The 20,942-nt window shown below is 29.4% G+C and overlaps 1 protein-coding gene across 1 annotated transcript; it reads right to left on the bottom strand.

The window, feature by feature from the left end:
- Nucleotides 1-2,606: 2,606 nt before the first annotated feature.
- LOC111034978 (cathepsin L1) lies at nt 2,607-19,934 on the bottom strand. The gene is made up of 8 exons (XM_022316443.1): nt 19,862-19,934; nt 19,664-19,784; nt 10,124-10,273; nt 8,725-8,838; nt 7,935-8,068; nt 7,705-7,840; nt 7,175-7,335; nt 2,607-2,918 (listed from the first exon to the last, which is right to left on the bottom strand). Coding segments are annotated over exons 1-8 (1,053 nt in total). The 5' UTR covers nt 19,864-19,934; the 3' UTR covers nt 2,607-2,683.
- Nucleotides 19,935-20,942: the final 1,008 nt, after the last annotated feature.

A 20,942-nucleotide genomic window follows, 5' to 3' on the forward strand; every position in this document is an offset into this window, starting at 1 on the left:
AAACTATCCCAAATGTCGTTGTTAAGTATCTCGTTCTTAATTGCTCTTTTCAGTTTACCGTACCCTACGAAATAATATTTACGTACATATAAATTAAGAAATTTTTACAACTTCAACAATAAATTAAAAGACAAATTTACCTTTTAACCATTCTACTTTAATATTTCTTTGATTCTTAAAAGTGTCGTATACTTTTTTTTCACATTTGAATAGGTTTTGTAATTGTTCTGCTGAATGTCTTTTTTAGCTCATATCAATAAGTTATTAAGTGTGTGTAAACTACTAAACTGTAAGCAATATAGCTCAATTTTCAGAAAATCTCTCTTATGAGTCAGGCAATCGATCGAATTTTAAGTACAATTCCATCAACAGTTTCGAATAAGTCCCAAATCGATTGGGATTTTTATATATTAATACAACACTGCCAAAAAGATAAAAATAAAAAATCCTCATTATTTGTAAATAATAGAACTGACTGCAGCTCGTATGCATGTGTGTGTACCTACTTGTTATTATTAATTCGATAAATGATAATGTTTACTGTTTAGTTGAATGCTAAGTGGTACCCTTAGTTTTACGATTTTTTCAAAGGTTTATTACCATTATAAGAAAATACCGTTCAAATTCGTCCTCTAGGGTAGTTATATATTAAAAAATGTCAGTGTTTAATGATACAGACAATGTTTCATTGTAATTATTTGTGGTAAGAACTGAAAAAAGTTCTTCAAATATTGTAAAATTGATTAATTTAATTTTTCTTTTCCAATTTTATAATTTATTTCTGAAATCGTTTAGGTTAGAAAGAATCTACATATTTGATTATATTTGTATATTTTTCTTGCATATGAATATTGAGCTTATTAAGCTGTTCAAATATATCAACCAAGTATACAAGACCTGCAATCCAGTTTATCCCCTTTTTCAATCGCGATTCAACTGGTTTGCCCGGGCCCTTGTGTAAGAGTACCAGTTTGACCTTCTTCCAGGGGGGAGGAACATGTGGGCCACCTGTAGTAGATATCCAGAGTCGCCATGGACCAGTAAAGGATAATCCTCTTGAGCAACTTGTTACCGATCCCCGAGGGACTACCCGCTTTTGGAGAGGACATCTTCTAGGTAGAATTTAAAAGCTCGTCGAGGTTCTGGTAAAGACTAGTTCGTCCGAGACCGAATCGAACGCCTCGAAGATATTCCGGACCTTTGGAAATGGCATCGTGTCCATGACTGGGGTGGCTGAAATAAGTGGTCTGAGATCACGTGCTCCGGACCTTTGACACCAATTTATCCACCAGTTTATCAATTCAAATCAGATACATTTCATCACCCCCCTCCCTTCGGAAATTCGAAGCTTCATTTTCCGTTAGGTTGCGAAGCTCATAGTCGTGCGCATGAGGATGCACTCGCTTGCATACTCTGTGGGCTGGTGGAGAAGACCATTTTAGAGGTATGCATTGATAAATATAATTCTGCAAAACAACATTTATTAGAAAGAAAAAATAACAACGTATTTTGTAGGTAAACCATTACATCCAAGCTTTAATATTATGTGACACAAATTATGAAATTACTACCTATAGGCTTTTAGATAAACCCGAAAATTGTAATCTATGATAACTGTACAATCTACATGAGTTACAACAACTGTCTGACTTTTTAATGTAATTATTAGTTCGTAATCCATATTTTGCCTAAAATAATTATACCGAGGTACTTGAAATAATATGCAAAATAAAAAATATGAGTAAGTAGGTAAATTCTAATGTACAGTAGTTATCAGGCATATTTGCGTTGTATGATATATCATTGTAATGGATGTGTTATATTTGAAATCAATGATGAATCGTTGCAGACAATTCTGATCTGATATGTTGTGTCTTCTACTCTTCCTTGCATACTTGTATAAATATTTAAACTTAAAATTAATTAAAAATATTAAAAATATCAACTTTTTCTGATAAAGGTAAAATAACTATAATAAACAAAATTAGGACAATTTCTCATTGTTATAAATGACTTAAACAGTCAAAATATTTTTAAATTTTTACATATATAGAAATTGTTAATATATTTGGTGAAAATTGCAAGTGTCCACGGTTATTAGTTTTTGAGTTAAGTCAAAAAATAAGAGTTAAATCAGTATGAACTGAATCAGCAACTCACATGACTCAGTGACTAGTGTTACCCCAATGAAAATTAAATAAAACTGAATTGACTGATATAATATATTAATTATGATTTTAATAATTATCCATTAGAAAGACTTAGTAATTTATTCTAACTCACTTGGAAGTTGTGAGTCAATAGGTCCTTAAATTATCTATACATAAATTAAGATTTGTTAAGAGAGTGACCACTCTTGGTTTGGGGATTCAACTCATTTAGGTGAACTGAGTTGTAGGAATTGAATCATATAAATGAGTTGAAATAAATACCAATACTTACCTAATCACTACTTACCCTACATAAGGTTCTTAATAAGCTGCTACTAGTGTATTTTTTTTTAAAAAAAAGTTAATCTTAAACGTCCAAAGTTTTTAAACTAATTTTTTTTATTAGTAAACTATAATGAAATGTATATTTTATCATTTTTAAGTTCATATTTGGTACAATGTTAGTTAATATACTTAAATTTAGCTTCAGTTATGACTTGAGACAATACCAAATTCAGGATATCAAATCAACCTTAAGGATGGGTCGATGGTAGTGATCGGTGATGCGGCAGTAGTATGGTAGCATAAGCAGCGTAGGTGGACACGGCACACTGGTTCTTACCACGGGCTAAGTACATGTAACCGTTGTCACCCCATTTCGAGCTCCACCAGTTTTTCAAAATCCAAGCGTTCTTAGTGTATCCGACCAGCAACATTGCGTGGTTAACAGTGTTAGACGAACAAGCTGGATCATCGTATACTCCAGACCTATAAAGTTATAAGAAGGTACGATGATTAACATTTTTCTAGAGATGGATGGGGCAAAGATAATTGAAAAAAATAAATAACTAATAATTTTTACAGAAAAACATACTTTAGTGTTTTACAATCATGAACTAAGACACTAAGGACTGGAAACGAATGTCTAAACAGCAGCCCCGTTTTGTTACGAACATTTTTTGGTGGGATTTCAAGATCAGTATAGGTACTATATTGTTGTGAACTAAATTAACATTATTTATGATTATTATTGTATGTTTACTAATTTAATTAAAAATGGGTATTTTTTATTTTATTGCTGAAAACTATAGCGTAAAAATAATAATTGGAAATTATGTAATTTGAAGTATATACAGGAAAAATATATGGACACTCGATAAAATAAAATAACAATAAAACAATGACACATATTGGGATGAGTTTGTAACTTGGTGTCTTAATTTTTATATTTATATGTATTAGTAAAATATAGTAAAACTTTTTGAAAGAGTAAAATGTTAATGTATCTGCTGATAACTATTTAAATTAATGGTAGAAACTTTAGTATCTTGATGATAACTACTTGTTTGTATAAAAGAACAACATCCTTTTCATGGGACAAAATCAATTGCCTCCTACAAGGACTTAAGACTTATTTGAAACAGTTATATCTTCAATAGTTCTCTTAGCGGTACCCTTTAAATTATTTTACATAATTCAATTACTGACTACTACTATAAGCAAGCTATAATATACATTTTGAAATTGTTTATACAAGTAGCTTACCTCAATTACAGAAAATGCATACTCATTTTTTTTTTTACATTATGCTGCTGAAGTTGAGGAATAGCACCTTCAACTAAACTAAATCTAGCTCTACTTGAAAAATGTATGTCTTAAAATTGTAGATTATTATGTATCATAAATTATAGTTTAGATTTCATATTTATTTCAGTTGAAGAACATTAAAACATGAATTTTCAAACACATAATAATTTAAGGTTATCCTGAATTTATACCTGTATACCTGAACTCCGGCATAATTTTTAATTATATCTTGAGGAAGAATTTTTTTTGCAAACAAACTTAATTTTAGTGCCATGACTTTTGACTGTTGATACAATCTCGGTCCAATTATCTACAGATGTTTAAGGTACACCAGAAAAAGATCATTCACTATCAAAGCTCTTGCAATTAATAATTGAAAATTTTCTTGAAATTTTAGAAATTACTCTTATTAATAAATTTCCTATGTACCTACTTGTATGAATTTCCTACTATGTACAAGGTTATGTAACATATTATAATGAATCAAATTGCAATACCTTCTCTATGTATTGTGTTACATGTGTTGTCGTGATGTCACATGTTAGAAGTTAGAACAAAATTTATGTTAAGATTATTTTAATATTTATAAAAAGTATATCTAGAAACCATTCCCTCTTCAATGTACCTGGAACAATTTCATATATTTAATAAGTAGGTAGGTATTAACACTATTAACTATTAAATGCCTTTCATAGCCAGCCTTAGAACCACAGCACACTCGTTAGTAGTTCATGGTATTCACCACCAGGTTTCAGCGCAGTCCGTTAATTTCCCTCACCATAAATGTCCGTAACAAAAACTGGTCTCATTTCTCTCAACCGATTACTTTGTCGTTTCCAGTCCATAGTATCTTAGTTTATGATTACAATACAATATATAGGTCTAAAATATACACATTATACATCATCATGTTTAATATAAATATAAAATAAATGTTTGGAACGTCTCTCCTAGATGATCTCCACATCGATGACATAGCTTTTATTCCATATGCGGAAAGAAGTTTTTCGGCGTGCAAAAATTTATAGACAGACAATTGACAGTCATGTTAACACTAGACGAGTACTTTTTGTTCAATGCAATAGTAAAAACAAATACAGTACTCACACATAAATATACTTTATTTATATTGTTTTTTTAACAAAAAAAAAATACTTACAAAGTGAAAAAAAATGTTTCAGATGAGTAGAATAATAATTACATTTTTAGAATTTGATTGAAACAATTTATTTATTATTCAATTAATTTTGAAGTATGTAATTTAAGTATTAACATCAATATAAATATTTAAATCAAATTAAAAACCATTTTAAGATCATTTTTTGATTTTTCATAATTTGTACTGCAATAAAGTATGAGATGAACTCGGTGATGTTGTTTTACGAAAAGCTCAAAACTAACAAAAATAAAATGGTATGAATCATCTGTTTGAATGAGTGTACTAAGAAACTAAATATAGGCAAAACTATAATGATTTGAATATCCGGCAAAGGCAACAGCCTAATAAATCTTGATTATTGAAATGAATATTTGATTTCTAGTAATAAAATATCTACTGTAATTGGAAAAGATTATAATTATGCAATAATTGGTTATTCTTAGAAATACTATAGGGGTCCCAGCAGAAGGGCACATTTTAAAAACGCCGCGATTATTTTGTATTTNCGAATCGATATTTAAAAGAAATTTATGATTTATTTAAATCTACGGAGCATAATAATGAAATACAAAAACAAACGGCCAATGATGGTGTAGAATGGCGGTTCATTCCCCCGCGATCACCGCATTTTGGGGGTCTGTGGGAGGCCTCAGTGAAATCGATGAAAAATCTGATAGGTAGAGTGCTAAGCGAGTCGCATTTAACGTACGAAGAACTAAATACTATACTTACCCGGGTAGAAGCATGCCTTAATTCCCGCCCTTTAACCGAAATGTCATCCGATCCCTCCGACTTAACATATCTTACTCCTGCACATTTCCTAATTGGAGAATCTCTGATGGCCATACCGGAAAGGGATGAAAGTACAATCCCGACGAATCGATTAGACCGTTGGCGTCGTATTCGACAATACACGCAAATTTTGTGGAAACGATGGAGCAACGAATATTTAAATCAATTGCAAGTAAGAAAAAAATGGTCAGTGGAGAGAGGTCCCACCTTGGCTGTCGGAACAATCGTTTTGATGCGTGAAGAAAATATTAAGCCACTAAATTGGAAACTAGGACGGGTATTGTCGGTCAGCTACGGAGAGGACGGAGTTATTCGTACGGCGGTGGTGAAAACTATGACGGGCGAGTACAACCGAGCGGTACGAAATTTGTGCCCGCTTCCGTTTGATGAGAACATGGGTTAAGGTAATATCGTAAAAAAAAAATGCGTATATTATATATAAAATTGAATATGATAAAAAGCGAAAATTTTTTTACGCTTGTATAATAAGGGGTTAAATATAACTTATATTCATATGTTTTGTTTATATATATTTTGTAGTATATTGTATTTCGTTAGTTTGCAATTAAAAAAAAAACAATAAGAATAAAAAGGGACATTTTCTCATGCATTGTTAGGAGTAAAATTCAAATGTATACTTACCTTTTTTGTTAAAATTAAATTTTTTATATATTTATATTATCTACACTTATATTATGTATTTTTCGTGTGAATTATATATTGTTTAAATATTAAAATATTTCAAGGCGGGCGGTGTTGACGCGTGCTATCATATTATTATATTGTATTATTTTATTATTATTATTTCATGTTAAGAGTCGATAATTTGTGTCGGGATCGCTCGGTCGCGATAAAGACGATACGCGGGCCGACCCCGATAACACATTATCGTAGACTTATATTATACTGATTACTGTGTGACTATTGAGTCAGTCGCGTACAATCAATGTAATCGACACCGGCTCGCGTCGTCGTAATAAATAAAGATATATATTTTTGCGATCGAAATAAGGTGTGTTACAATATATTAATTAAACTAATTATTCCTATCCGAGAACCAAAAACAAAAAAGGCGTTACAGTCCACAACAACCTATATATGTTGTTTTTCCTTTGTGAATATTAATAACGTAAGCATAATTCCTTAGTTTTAGTTTGGATTTATTTTAATTTTGAATTTATTAAGTTTTCTATTGTTTGCCTTAAAATAAATGGATATCAATACAACTTTAATTTGACATTTTACTACGTGAATCAAAATTATTTAAAATAATTAGCACTATATTATGCTCTTTTTAATTAATATGAAATAATATCAAATTTTACAATGATTTCATAATAGATCATCAATACTGGTTATTGAGTATTCATTATTTATTACTTTTTTCGCAAAAGAACATTAAACAAAATAGAAATTTGAGTTATGTTTTTAAATAGAAGCCCAAAGTATTTGAAAAATCAAATGATTAAAATAAATTTATACTTACGAATACAGTTGAAATGTTTTTGGACTTGCATTCACTGATACGCTGATTGGTCCTATAAGCGCCACAGCTACTTTTAGCGCGTATTCATCGGACTGTGGCAGTATTGAAATGTTTGAAATTTGAATTACCGCTCTAAACTTTTTAAAATGGCATAATGTTTTCTGAAATAAATTGTTTAAAATATATAATTATATTATGTTAATAATTTACTCATACCTGAGTAAAAATACAACCAATTATTTATTACAATGAACTATAATATTACACAGTACAGGGTTGCATCATTTTTATATTATTTCACACAATCATTATGCCTAAAAATCAAAATTCTTAGTGATTAGCTCATTCTTGGTTAGTTCTCCATTGTGTTATCTGCCCTGTTATTAGTGTTAAACTCCTTCAAAAGTTAATAGAAAATCGTAAGGGGTGTGCTAGAAATCCAATTTCTACAAGTGGTATAATATAACATAGACCTTGATCAGGAAATCTCATCTCATGTTTCTGTGTGAAAAAACTGATGTTTAACTCACCTTTGCTTTGTACGAATACTCGATTCCTTGCATAATTCCTCCAACTCTCTGGAGATACTGCAATGTGTTTTTTAATGAACCGCCAGAGCAACCGAGATTTCCGTAGGCGATTGAACAGTCGATGATTTGTTGCGAACTAATACATCCCGGGACGAAAAGTTAAATTTGGTGCGTTTTAGTTTTCATCTCGTAGGATTTTGATTAAACTACATTCATTTTTCTATACTCACCTCAACGTGTGCAACTTTCCCGTGGCTTTAAATAGCTGTCCTTCGAGCATAGAAGCTATACTGAAAGCGTAACACGCACCGCAGTCCAGCTGATTCCATCCGGGCGTGTTAAACCCCCTTTCCCGCCAGTCAACCTGTCGATCGGAAAACGGACTTCAGTGGTTTTATAGATGCTGTTAAATATATACGTGGCGCACAAAATATTTTAAAATGTACACAACAATATTACGTAATAGTATATTGTGGGGCAGGGGCAGAAAGTGAGCTATTTTGGTCGTGGGCAAAGGCCGTGTTTCGCCTAAGATTGAAACTGCCGTTCCGCATGAGCAACACGTACTATTTTTTGTCACGCCTCTGCGTTTATGTATCATGGAAATGGTAATGCAGGGATAAATGCAATAACCAGACTATTCTACGAAAACACTATCATAGAAGAAATGTTATGTTATTTTGGTATGAGTGTAATAACCACCATACAAGTTCAATTTCCACTTTATTTATATATTTTATCATAAAATTATTCTGTATTTTATTTTAATTTATATTTAGTGTCCAACTAGTACAATTACTTATAGTGAAAACATTTCTACAGACAATTGCTTTATTTTTCTGAACGTGGCTTTTCACTGGCTGTTCCGCCATGCCGTTCCTACGGTCTATGGTCGTCAACGGCACGACTCGTGAATATTAAAGGACTATACAAATAAAAAAGAATTGACGGTTTACTTTTTTTAGAAAATTAGAGAATTTGCTTTTAAGAATAATTTATTAAGATTATATATTTATATACCTCTTCGGGAATTGATCTCGTATGATGTTGTGGCGGATGGGTATGGGTATCAACACCTTTTGTTAATTTGCTGGACGAAAGACTTGTAAAGTGTCTATTGTACAGATGTATAGGCTGAAAAATATACAAAATCATCATTAAATGGAAAAATAAAACATTTTAAATATAAACATATTAATTGAAGATTTATTTATATCTAAACGATTGTTATGTTTTATTTATTTGAATATAATTTATCTTTACTAAATACTAAACATAAATAACTATGCAATTATTTAGTTGAGAGGTATACGATGACATCCATTGAATTCATTAGGTCTAAAGTAAGATAACTAAGACAAGCGAGGAAGTAGATAATCGACCTACTGTACACTAGGACCCAATGGGAATCGAGTGTCTATCATCATCAATGGGTTAGTTAAACTTGAATTATAAACTTAAATTTGTTTCATATGTGGTGTCCCTTACTAAGAGTCTCAGTTTGCAATTCAGAATTGAATTACTCCGTCGAATGCTGTAGGTACGTTATTATTTTTTAAAAATTAACTTATTATTTAATTGTTTATATCAGTGGTTCTTAACCTTTTGTAGAACACGGACCCCCGATGAAATATTTTTAGAAATCACGGACCCCCCCCCCTACCAATATTTTGTCGAATTCCTTTTTTTACAAAACATATCAAGTTATCATAACCAAAATTATAATAACTATTTTATATTACAAATTATAGAAGTAGACATAACAAAATATACACATTTATATACAATTATAATTTTATATGAAACAAAAATAATAATGTCACGTATTAACTTATGTTAGGTGGTAAGGCTGCCACGGTCCCCCGACAGGAGTATTGCGGACCCCCAGGTGGCCGCGGACCACAGGTTAAGAACCGCTGGTTTATATAATTTGTTAAGGTATATATATACATCTTCACAACTTAGAGTGATATAATACTCAGTGTAATATTTTTGTAAGCACACTTAATAATAAAGACTGATTGATTAACATCTCAGCTCAAAATCATTTTTTGGATACAATTATTTGTCATTTAATTCAAACATGTGTGTGCAATCTCTCTGTAATTTTAAAATACGGTAAATATGTAATGTAAGAGAAGAATTTGAGCTGTGGCCAAAAATTTTGAAGCCTCCTTATAAAATGCAATGCGGTTAATATTTTTGTGTGAGTATCAAATAATGACTGTGTAATCTCCCTGTGATGTGTAACACAGTAAAACAAGTGTTCTCGGATATTTCCGCAGCTTGGGCATAGCGTAATTACCGCAGAGAAAAAAAATCGAAGGTATTATGGACAAACAAATGTATACTACAACTTAAAAGCTTTTTGTCAAACCAAAATGCCATAACAATTATTTTATAATAAACAATTGCTTACCATGTCAGCTAAATGATTCAAATCTAGTGTGTAATTATGTTTTCCGTCTTTGGCCTCTTCGTTGTGTCTATTAATATGGTGGAAGTTCTCCTCCCACGCTGAGCGATGGTGATGTTCATTAGTTCTTATGTAAGTTTTATTATGTTCTGCCTATAAAATAAAAGTCACATTTTATCTGGAATGATCTAAAGTTATATACAGTATGATCACGATTACAGATACCACTGAATGTCTAAGCTGCGTGACATTTCATTGAAATAGGGATTTTCGGGAGGTGAGTACCTAAATACACATTTTGAGGAAATTTTTAATTTTTAATCCTTCCGATATGCTCATGCGTAATACTACTTACTTTTTTAATGGAAATACCTATTTTCTTGACATTTTTAGATAGATTTTTTTTTTTTAAACAATTTTTGTATAAACATTTTTTTTCTTATTACAAAATTGACCAAGTTAGAGTAACCTCAAATTTGAATTTATGCATAATTAATTTTGATTAAAATTTTAACTTTTAACTACTGGAAATAATAAAATAAGTGTTTAACATGTCTTTGTTTCTAGGTAGAGTAGATGAATGATTTGTGATTGGTTAACTGCTATATGATTACAATTTGAACTATTTTTATAGTGAAATTTCATTTTATTCTTTAATTTTTTTACTAACGATAAGTCAACCAGATGATTAGGTTTTTAATTTGATGAAAAAACCATTTTGCTTTTTATCTTTAACCAGATCCGTACCTCATTTTGTGCGTTTTTAGATTATCACCACTGTGATAATACCTGTTTAGTAAGTATTCCTATAATTTAAATGATATGAATAAAGCTGAAAAATTTGATTTAGTCTTAATTTATTGCGAATGACAGCGTAATGTACTCGTAACTGCCAGGACGTATTCTGAACGATACAAATAAAGATACAATACTTTAACTAATTTGTAATACAACGTTTTACAATGGTTAAATAAAGATTTAAGATTTCCGAGCAGATTAACCGACAAAGGAGTAAATATGGTTGATGAAAATACAGAGTTACAAGTACTAGCACACGTACGAGCTAATCCTAGTTCGTGACTTAGACATATTATGTTGCCCTCAAAATTGGAGTTTCATATGTTTTTGTCCAAAAAGTTCTAAAAAAAACACAAAATGCACCCATATAAAGTGGAATTTGTCCAACATTTGGGTATAAGAGTTTCTATCCATAGGTTGGAATTTATAGCGTGGTTTAGTACTCAATTTCATAATGACCCTTTAATTTTCAATCACATTCTTTGGACGGATGAATCAAAATGTACAAACAATAATATTATGAACGAACGAAATCATAGATACTGGGATTTGAATGATATAAACCCTCACTGGTCAAGTGACACTGATTTTCAAACGGTCTGGGGAATGAATATATGTTTGGGGTTATTAACGGAAAGCTTGTAGGATAGTACTTTTATGATGGAACTCTTAATAGTAGACGATATTTAAATGTTGTAACTAACGAACTAATAATACTGTTGGATTATATTCCGTTAGACACTTAAGATCATGTGTTCCGACAGCAAAATGGTGTACCAGCTCACAATGTAATAATTTTTAGGCAGCATTTGAATCAAATGTTCCCGAACGGCTGGATTGAAACTTACAGGTGTTTAACGCCAATAGATTTTTTTATTCGGACTTCTAAAAACTGTGGTTTACGCGGATCCACCAATCAATCTCCAGGACTTAAAAAGCGAAATACAGGCAACATGTAACATTTTAAGAGAGAACCAAACCAAAAAAGAAACTGACTGAATTTTTAAGGTGACTTGAGTCATGTTAGAATATAAAGGGAAAAACTTTGAACATTTCATAAGATAAACAAATACATTGTATTCTGTGTTCTAATTACTTTTTAGTTTTTACTACTAAGTTAACTAAATACAATTATAATAATTATTATTTGGCACCAAATTATATTATTTCCAGTAATCATAAAATAGAATTTTGTTCTAAATGAATTATGAAGAAATTCAAATTTGTGTTTAATTTTGTCAATTTCGTTAAAAAAAACAAAACTCTTTATGTAGGAATAATTTGAAAAAAATTGATCCATCTAAAAATGTTTATGAATTTACGTCCTTGTTAAATAGTTGATGATAGTTGAAATTTAATTATCATTTTTAAATAGTATTAATAATACGGCAAATGGAGGAGGGGGTTCAGCCTATTGGCCCTCTGCTCACGCCACTGACGTAACTCACATTTGAAGTTAAAGTGTTGGCGAAATGAATAATATGCAAATTATAATGACAATATCCCTCATAGTGATTTATTTTTTGTTGCTATTAAAAAAATATTAATTTCAGAGACTTTTCGTTATTGTGTGAGGTAATTATTAATACACAATAAGATTTTTAATATATTTCGACATATTATTTTAAAGTAGGTATTATATTGCTACATTAATTTTTCTGATAGAAATTAAAAAATATTTAAAATTCACAGGCACTTAATTTTTTTTATAAGCATGTGAAATCATATGTTGATAAAATCTCGAAAAATATCAAATTATTGTGTGATTAAAAAATGTAGAACGTTATTTAGAGCTAAGGCTTCGACATTTTATGCAAAGTTCTTCGTGAATAAGTTAACTTTTAAATTTAAAAAAATAAATTACCACACTTTTATAGACCGTGGGAGTTTACATTTTGACAAAATTAGATATTTAAACGAAGAATAACAATGTTAGTTATTTCTCAGTTGTTATAGTTCAAAAATATTATTTGTGGAGACGTGAAACTTTTACTTATGTTATTATATTTAATAACAGAGGTTCCTAATATCTTCTATCCTACGCCTCCTTTATACATTTTCGTAAAACTCGCTCCTCTGTCTATACATTGAAAAAAAATATTCCCGTTTTTTATATTAGTATCTAACAAAGAAACTATTCATTATCTGGCATGACTACTTGTATAGTTTCATTTTACTTGGAGCATTATTTTTAGCAACAAAAACTCTTTAGGTTTTTCTTTTAGCATCGGATAAGCTGTGGTTCTAGTCGTTTTGGTTGAAGGGCACCGTTACTCAACACACTGAGGCTTTTGGATATCATCGTTTTCACGTTTTCAATAAACGTAAAACCAAATTTAACATAATCATCGATGTACGTTCTTATTTTCGGGGGAGTATTATCTATTTTAGAATATTATCAACACACGTACACTAACGACGACTACGTACTAAGCCATTGATTATTGTCTAAAAACAATTTATGTAGACAATGGTCAATGAAATTTTCAAAATATTTTGATTAATTTTAAGCTACTGTCTATTTTTACCACGAAGACATGAACCTACAGAAGACCCACACAGTTCCACTGCAAGTCAGAACTGACTCAAAGGTTAATAACAATATTATATGATCTAAATATATACTATTATAATAATTAATGATAAAATTAATGCTACGTACCTAGCCTATGTTTGCTATCAAAAAAGGTAGGCTGATGCCTGATTGTTATGACTATAATATAATATTTATCAACGAGTTTCTTCTTTTGAGTAAACGGAGGTTTACTTATAACCTTGAAAATTCATTAAAAAATTATATATGGCGTATAGGTACAGTACAAGTTGCAGCCGTCTACTGTTATGGCGACGGAGATCGAAGATGACCACCACTTAAAATTAGTAAATTTCTACAACACACCACATTATTGTTAATAATATTATATTTATAAGTACTTTTTTTTTGCGTTATTACAAGCATTTTATTACATTATGTACACTGTGAATGATAAACTTTAAAAAAATATATAAAGAATAAAGTTCATTGCACATATAAAATTTAATCTGTTTATCTATTTTTTACTTTAGGTTTAGGTAGATCTCAACACGTGTCGATGTACCAGAAAATATTGGTGTAAAAACTTTTTACTCATCTAAAATGGACCGACGGGGAAAGAAACTCGTCAAATAATAAATATATATTTATTTTTCGTTTTAAAATTGATTCTTCGTATATACATACATTTTAAGGGCTAGGATAAGGAATTACCGTGACCTATATAACTGCAGCGGCATGATGTTTTGGGCAAAGTAGAAATTCATGGAGTCTTGGGCCAAATTATTCGCAAATAATTAACAAGATTATTCGTTAAATTATTAATTCATGCTATACCCTCGGTTTTGCTTTGATTATTTGGACTAACAACTTAGGGACCTAGACAACATTATATTTTGTTATTGACTACGCGAGTTTTCAAACATACGCAGACCTTGGAGATGTAACAGATATCCTGTACGTAATTAACGTCATCGTTTGTAGAATTAATGAATTTATATACATTTAATGAACTTAATACTGATTCATTTACCATCGTAACGGTTCTGTATGTTAGCATTACGCACTTACAGTTCCTGCCCAATCTTGAAAAATAGGCACCTACCTACTCAAATAAAAAATAACTTGACATTTTCATCACTAGAGCAAGGACTAACATGCACTAAAAAATCATCAAATATGCATTTAAAAACATGCACTTATGTATTAAAAAATTTAAAATATGCGGTTAAATATGCCCTTAAAAAAATTAATTTCATTATTATTCACTATAAGTAAATTGATTTTTAATTTTTTTTTGAATGTCGGATCCCATTCTTCTTAATTATTATCCGTTGAAAATACAGATTCACCAAACTCGATTACAAAATTACACAAACAATAAGCTTTAGTCGAATTTTTCTTTTGGCATATTACTCACGAACGTTATATACAAATTAAACTAGCGGAACTTACACACACGTGGCAAATCTACTAGAACTAATCTAATCCACCCACTGACTACAGATAGTTACTTGATACTATAAAATTTATCTCTATCGTCTTTATAAGTTTATGGCAAATTGTTGATCTTGATTCATGGAAAATACTCACCAAAGTGCTCGATTGTCGATATACCATCAAAATATGCACTAAAAGCTTAAAATATGCACTAAAAACTTTTAGCTTTTGGCCATAAACGGTGTGAAAGGTATTGTGTATTTACTCTGCATACGTTTAACTAAACCAGAAAAAACATGCAAATGCATGAGTCATTGCTCTATTCATCACATATTTACACACGCATCGACGACAAATTTATATTTTACCCAATTCTATGGCAAGGTGGTATTAGCTCATTAATACCAATAATAAATTATCTATATTTATAGATACTATACTGTTATAGTAATTAAATAAATACAATGTTTACAAAAAGAATTTAATCAACCTACTAATAGTACCTAAATTAAAAGTAAAACTAAATTTCTTCAATAGCAAAATCAAAAAACATATTATCATGAAATATATTATATAAATAAATATTGATAGTCCATGATGCTCAAAACCATTGTTCTTAACAAAATTATATTATATTATCATTGAATTCAAAATCAACACATGTATTACGGTACTTACTCGTTGGCGATGTACACTCAACGCCTAGCTACAGCTCAGCAGAGCAGTATAGTTTACTTTACTCTTACTATCAATTAATTTAGAAAATAAAATAAACAATTTAAATATTTTGAACATTTTAATGTGTACAGAAAATAATAATTTAATATTAGTTGAAATTTGTTTCCAGTTTCTGCTATAATTTTTTTTTTGAATTAAAACAAAATAATAAAATATAAAAGGTTCCACTGAGCATATTGAGGCTCAATTCCAGATTAAGTATAAATCGTTATGATACATTTGAATATCTCTTGAATGTCTAATTTAATTTACAATCATATAAACTTATAAAGTTTTGTTTTAAATTTTCAAAGCTAATAGATATTAATAAATAACAAATCAGTGGTTTTGATGAATTTCGTAAAAATATTTGTACTTAAAATTGTTATATAAAGGATTGTGTGACTATATATTTTCGATCTATTTTATTCATGTAAGAACAATTCATATGAGAAACCGGATATCATATTTTCTATCATTTTTTAACCAAAAAAAAAAGTTTTGCATGCATAATACATAAATCGAAAAACTAAAATTAGACAATTTTAAATATCTAAATTTGGAATATAAAATGTTGAGTAATATTACTAAAAATATTGCTGATATAAACTATCATTGCAAATATTTTAATACATTGACATTTATTCATTTCAGAATTACAAACAAAAACAAAATCATTTTATCAAAAACTAGTTTTTAGTAAGAACATCTGTTTTTAAGGGTGGTACTCGTTCCACCAATAATCGTTTCTATCCAACACCAGTTATATACTAAGCTTATAAATTATATTAAAAGCTGTTAAAAAGTAATAAATTAATATACACCATAATATAGATGTATATGTTACCTTATAATAATAATATTTATAATAATTAATTTTATAATTGTTAGATAAAGTTTATTCATGTAAAATATTGTACGTAGTAAAATGTTACCTTGTAATAATAATAATAATGCTAATAATAGTACAAATTTAATAATAAAAAAAAGATTTAATATTATTGTATAATAGTAAAATGTTACTTTATAATAATTCGTGGATATTTTTTTAAAAATTGTATGACATCGGTTTCACAAAATCGTACCCGAAATTTAAAATAATATTTTGTTTTAATTAATAAATTTGTTGTATTATATTGTATTAAACACAATATAGGTTTAAAAAATTGGTTAATACCGGAAGACAGTTATATTATCACTAGCTTCCTCGCCCTAACTTTTATACCATATTATTGTACAATGTTTTTTGTTATTAATTTTGTTCAATTTTGTTATGTTGTATCTTAATTTATTACATTTTAACAGCTTTTATAACTTATAAGCGTAGTATATATAACTTGTCTTGGTGTAAAATGGAAAGGAATACTTTTGGTGGAAACGGGTAATGGTGTAAAAGGAAAGTTACACTTTTGGTGTTACGGCAGTTTTTAATTTTATTTTTAGCATTATTTTAAAAACTACTTACGATTTTTAATTTTTAGTTTCGACTAGTAGTTCTAAATAGATTTAATTTGATTCTAGCAACTATCCTCAAGGTTAAAAAGCGGGTAAGTGGATGTCGCTGTTCTGTATATTGGGTGTCTAGAAGGTCGTTGAAATGGATGGTATTAAATTTGAATTCAATGATATAAAATGAGACGGTCTAGGATATTTTATATTGTTATTACTTATTTTAATACGGTAACCGGTAAATTGAATTATTATTTAAAATCTGAAATAAATTATCAGTGAGGTTGGAAAAATATTATATATAATTATGTAAAATTTGGCTGTTTTGAAACCGAATCGCAACAAAATTAATAAAATCGTTATTCTTTGTGTTAATATGAAATTCTGTCGAAATTTGAACTTAAAATTACTATAAAAAGCTGGGTTTATGTTAATTTTTCGATTTTTTTAGTTACTGAAGAAACTGCTAGTTTTAAATTTTTAATGCTTAGCTACAAAAATTTTATACACTTTTAACAACAAAATTATTTTTCAATTTTCAATGTAAGAAATTGAGTCAATATTTGAAGTTTAAATGCTTATAAAAACAATTGTGCCAATGTATTTTTAACTTTTTCAATTTTTATTGTAACAATATATCAAGAGTCTTGTATTCATTTTTTATAATTTTTGACACAACAAATAAAGTTTTATTGACATTTATAGAAAAAAAATGAAAATTGAAAATATCCGTCAACAGCTTAAAACAAATCAAAATATTTTGAAAATTTTATCAAGTATATGAATTGATGAAATAAATATATAGTATAAACTTCAAGTGCTTACTGTTATTTCCTTTTGAATTACAATAAAATAAGAAAATCGCTTTATAAAACATCGAGTGAATATTCTATGTTTTAAAAATGTTAACTTCAAACGTTACTAAAAATGTATTGTGGATTTACTCCCAATTTTTTTTTTAATTTCCACTAACAAAAGTTTACGAGGAACCTTGTATTACATTTTTAAGTTTTTTGAAAAACTGTTAATCAACATTAGTTAAAAAAAACCAAAGAATAATCGACGATTTCATGTGCCTATAAATAGTTCTACATAGTTTTCGTAAAAATTCCTGTGTTTCCTTAATTTGTTGTTTGTTTTTAATGTCGCTTTTGAAAACTATTCGAAATTTTAAATTTTGGCCTCCTGAATGCATCAACTTGATTCACTTTTCTTCCAGAAAAGTTGCTGTTGAAGAAAATCGAAACATTTTTACTGCAACAAACCGTGATGACAGACACACAAATAAAAAATAAAAAACACACATCGTTGTAAAATATTAAAATCAATACATTCATATCTCCCCTCAGAATCAAAAAACTAAACATTTTTAATGTTATGAAAAAAGGAATATGCATGTACATTAAAGTAACACATTTAATTGTGAAACCAATACATCATTCATCATTCACCTCATCTAAAATAAGAAAAGAGTTTGAATTCTTTTATATACTTATATAAGTAATTGTATTTTATGTCATACATTTTTGCATAAAAATGTCTTTGAATGTATAGATCAATTAAGTTAAAATATTGTACTACTATATACTATTTATGTTCCCCATTTGGAAACTACAAAAATAAAACAATCATTTAATTTGTCTCACATTCAACAAATTATTACATTAATATTTTATCAAAACATAATTTTATAAAAATTCGGTAAAAACGTGTTTTATCCGGATATATAAATGATTATTGCAAATGTCCAAAAACCTAATTTAAAATAATTTGTTTATCATCAAAAGGTAAAATTTGGCTTATTTTATTTGAGAGATATATATGATATAGTGAAATATAATATTTTAATGACAGTATGCATAAACTTTCAGACAAAAGTTTAATGAAACAATCAAATTGTAAATTATTAGTTCTATAAACACATTTTTAAATTGCTATTTAAAAATTACAATCGAAATCTTACGTTATTTTTAATGTATAATATTTATAGACTAGTTAAATTAATTAAATTAATATTGTTATTGTAATTGTATATTTGTTGATCATAAATAGTAAATCGGTGTAAACCTATCTAGGTAAATGTATAAAATTCATACATTTTTGAGGGGATTAACTTCACTCCCGTGTATACTGTACAAAATTAAATATATCACCTGGTTGGAATTTTGAGGTTTCGCCCAAGACACAATATTTGGTCGCTACATCACTATAATATACAGATCGCCACTTTTATTAGAGCTAACATCTCACGAGCCCCAGGCAACATAACAGTCCTATAAGGTATCAATGTTAAGGTTGATCGGACTTATAAGCTTGCAAATACGCAATATGAGTTTCAAGGCGATATAGACCGACTTGATGTCAAAATTCATGGTAAATTTAACATTAAGAATATAAATAAAAAAAAAAAATGAATAAACCCCCAATTTCATGAGATTATACAGAATTGTTGAAATTATTTTTATCATTTTTCTCTAACTTCACAATATACCTACACAAGTTGTCTTAGTAAAGTCACTTTGGTTTTTTTTTTTTAAATAAACCAAAATTAAACATATTTTAGTTGAATAGCTACCGTCAGATATGTTACCTGGCTATATACTGACCTTAAAATTGTTCCAGTGAGGGTCTAAATGGACGGAATGTCTTGGCTTTGCTCCTCCGGCGGCTTGGAGGAGTATTGCCCAACAGAACAACTGCCAAAAAGAATCTTGATTGGTACTGTACCTGCAAGCCAAACAAACCGTAGTCACACAAGACTAATCTTAAAGTCTCAAGAACTCGAGATATTATTTTACACTCACATCGTCGTCTTCTCGTCAACACCCTTGCACAATACCCGATGATATCGATAGCAATGTTGTATGCGTGATGGTATGGTTGGACTTGACTGGCAGCAATGTAGTATACAGGTGACGGTAACAACAAGTGTGGGATATCACGGCGCGGTCGGGGCGGTCTGCGGAGAGGTTTCAATGTATTGCTTAACCGCAATGTAAAAAGTCATGCAAACATACATTTTCGCACACTCGACGAAAATCAATTCAACCGACGACCGGATAACGCGTGCCCGTGCACATATACGTATATATACATACAGTATATACATACCTAATACATGGATATGAAGGTGCAATACGTTTTCCGTCGCGTTGCTAAACCGTTCCTACATACGAAAGAGGGGCGACAAGACTGAAGACAATGAGATTTCGCTATTCGTGGTCTTCGTTTATAGGTCATAAATTGTACCGGCTCATAGAAATTTTTTTGTTTTTTTTTTTTTACAGATTTTCTGTCGAGTTCAAACAGTTTTATGCCATATGTATCTTTTTTTTATTTTTTTGAAAGTAGCTATACTTGTTATTAACTGTTAGCCGACTGCAATTATAAACCTCGAATATCGGTAAAGTGTTGATATTGTAAATTGGAACTAATAAACAGATATCGTTTTTTTTTTTGTATAAAAAATATACCAGTAGCGTAGTTGGAGCTCAATCAAGAGGGGCTCTATTTAAAAATGTTAATAGGTACATCACAAAATATTGCGAGGACTCCTCTCTGAGGAAGTCAAATTTTTCTAATTATTTGGAACATTCCACATTGCAAAACATTCCTAACCTTCGAATGCCACAATAACAAACTTCCAAATATTATCAACCTACCTAATAATGTCATTAAAGATACCAATTTATTTAAAATCATTTAACCTGAACCGAAGGAAATGAACGTTTTTATTTATTTTTAACCTTTTTATTATTTAATTGTTTCACGTGTTAATTGACATTTATTGACTGTTATAAAAATAAATTATTTATGAACTTAAAAGCATGTAATATTCCAAATACAACATCAATTCAGTCGAAGCCTTGATTTGTTATAATAACA

This window comes from Myzus persicae, unplaced genomic scaffold, assembly GCF_001856785.1.
Source record: "Myzus persicae strain clone G006 unplaced genomic scaffold, MPER_G0061.0, whole genome shotgun sequence".
NCBI lineage: Eukaryota > Metazoa > Arthropoda > Insecta > Hemiptera > Aphididae > Myzus > Myzus persicae.

What these genes read in the sequence shown, in the direction of transcription:
- LOC111034978 (XM_022316443.1), bottom strand. An exon ending in CTCACTGGAACAATTTTAAG is followed by an intron (nt 10,274 to 19,663) that starts GTCAGTATATAG and finishes TTTATTTTATAG; the next exon opens with GCAGAACATAATAAAACTTA. An exon ending in CGAGATCAATTCCCGAAGAG is followed by an intron (nt 8,069 to 8,724) that starts GTATATAAATAT and finishes TCCGATCGACAG; the next exon opens with GTTGACTGGCGGGAAAGGGG.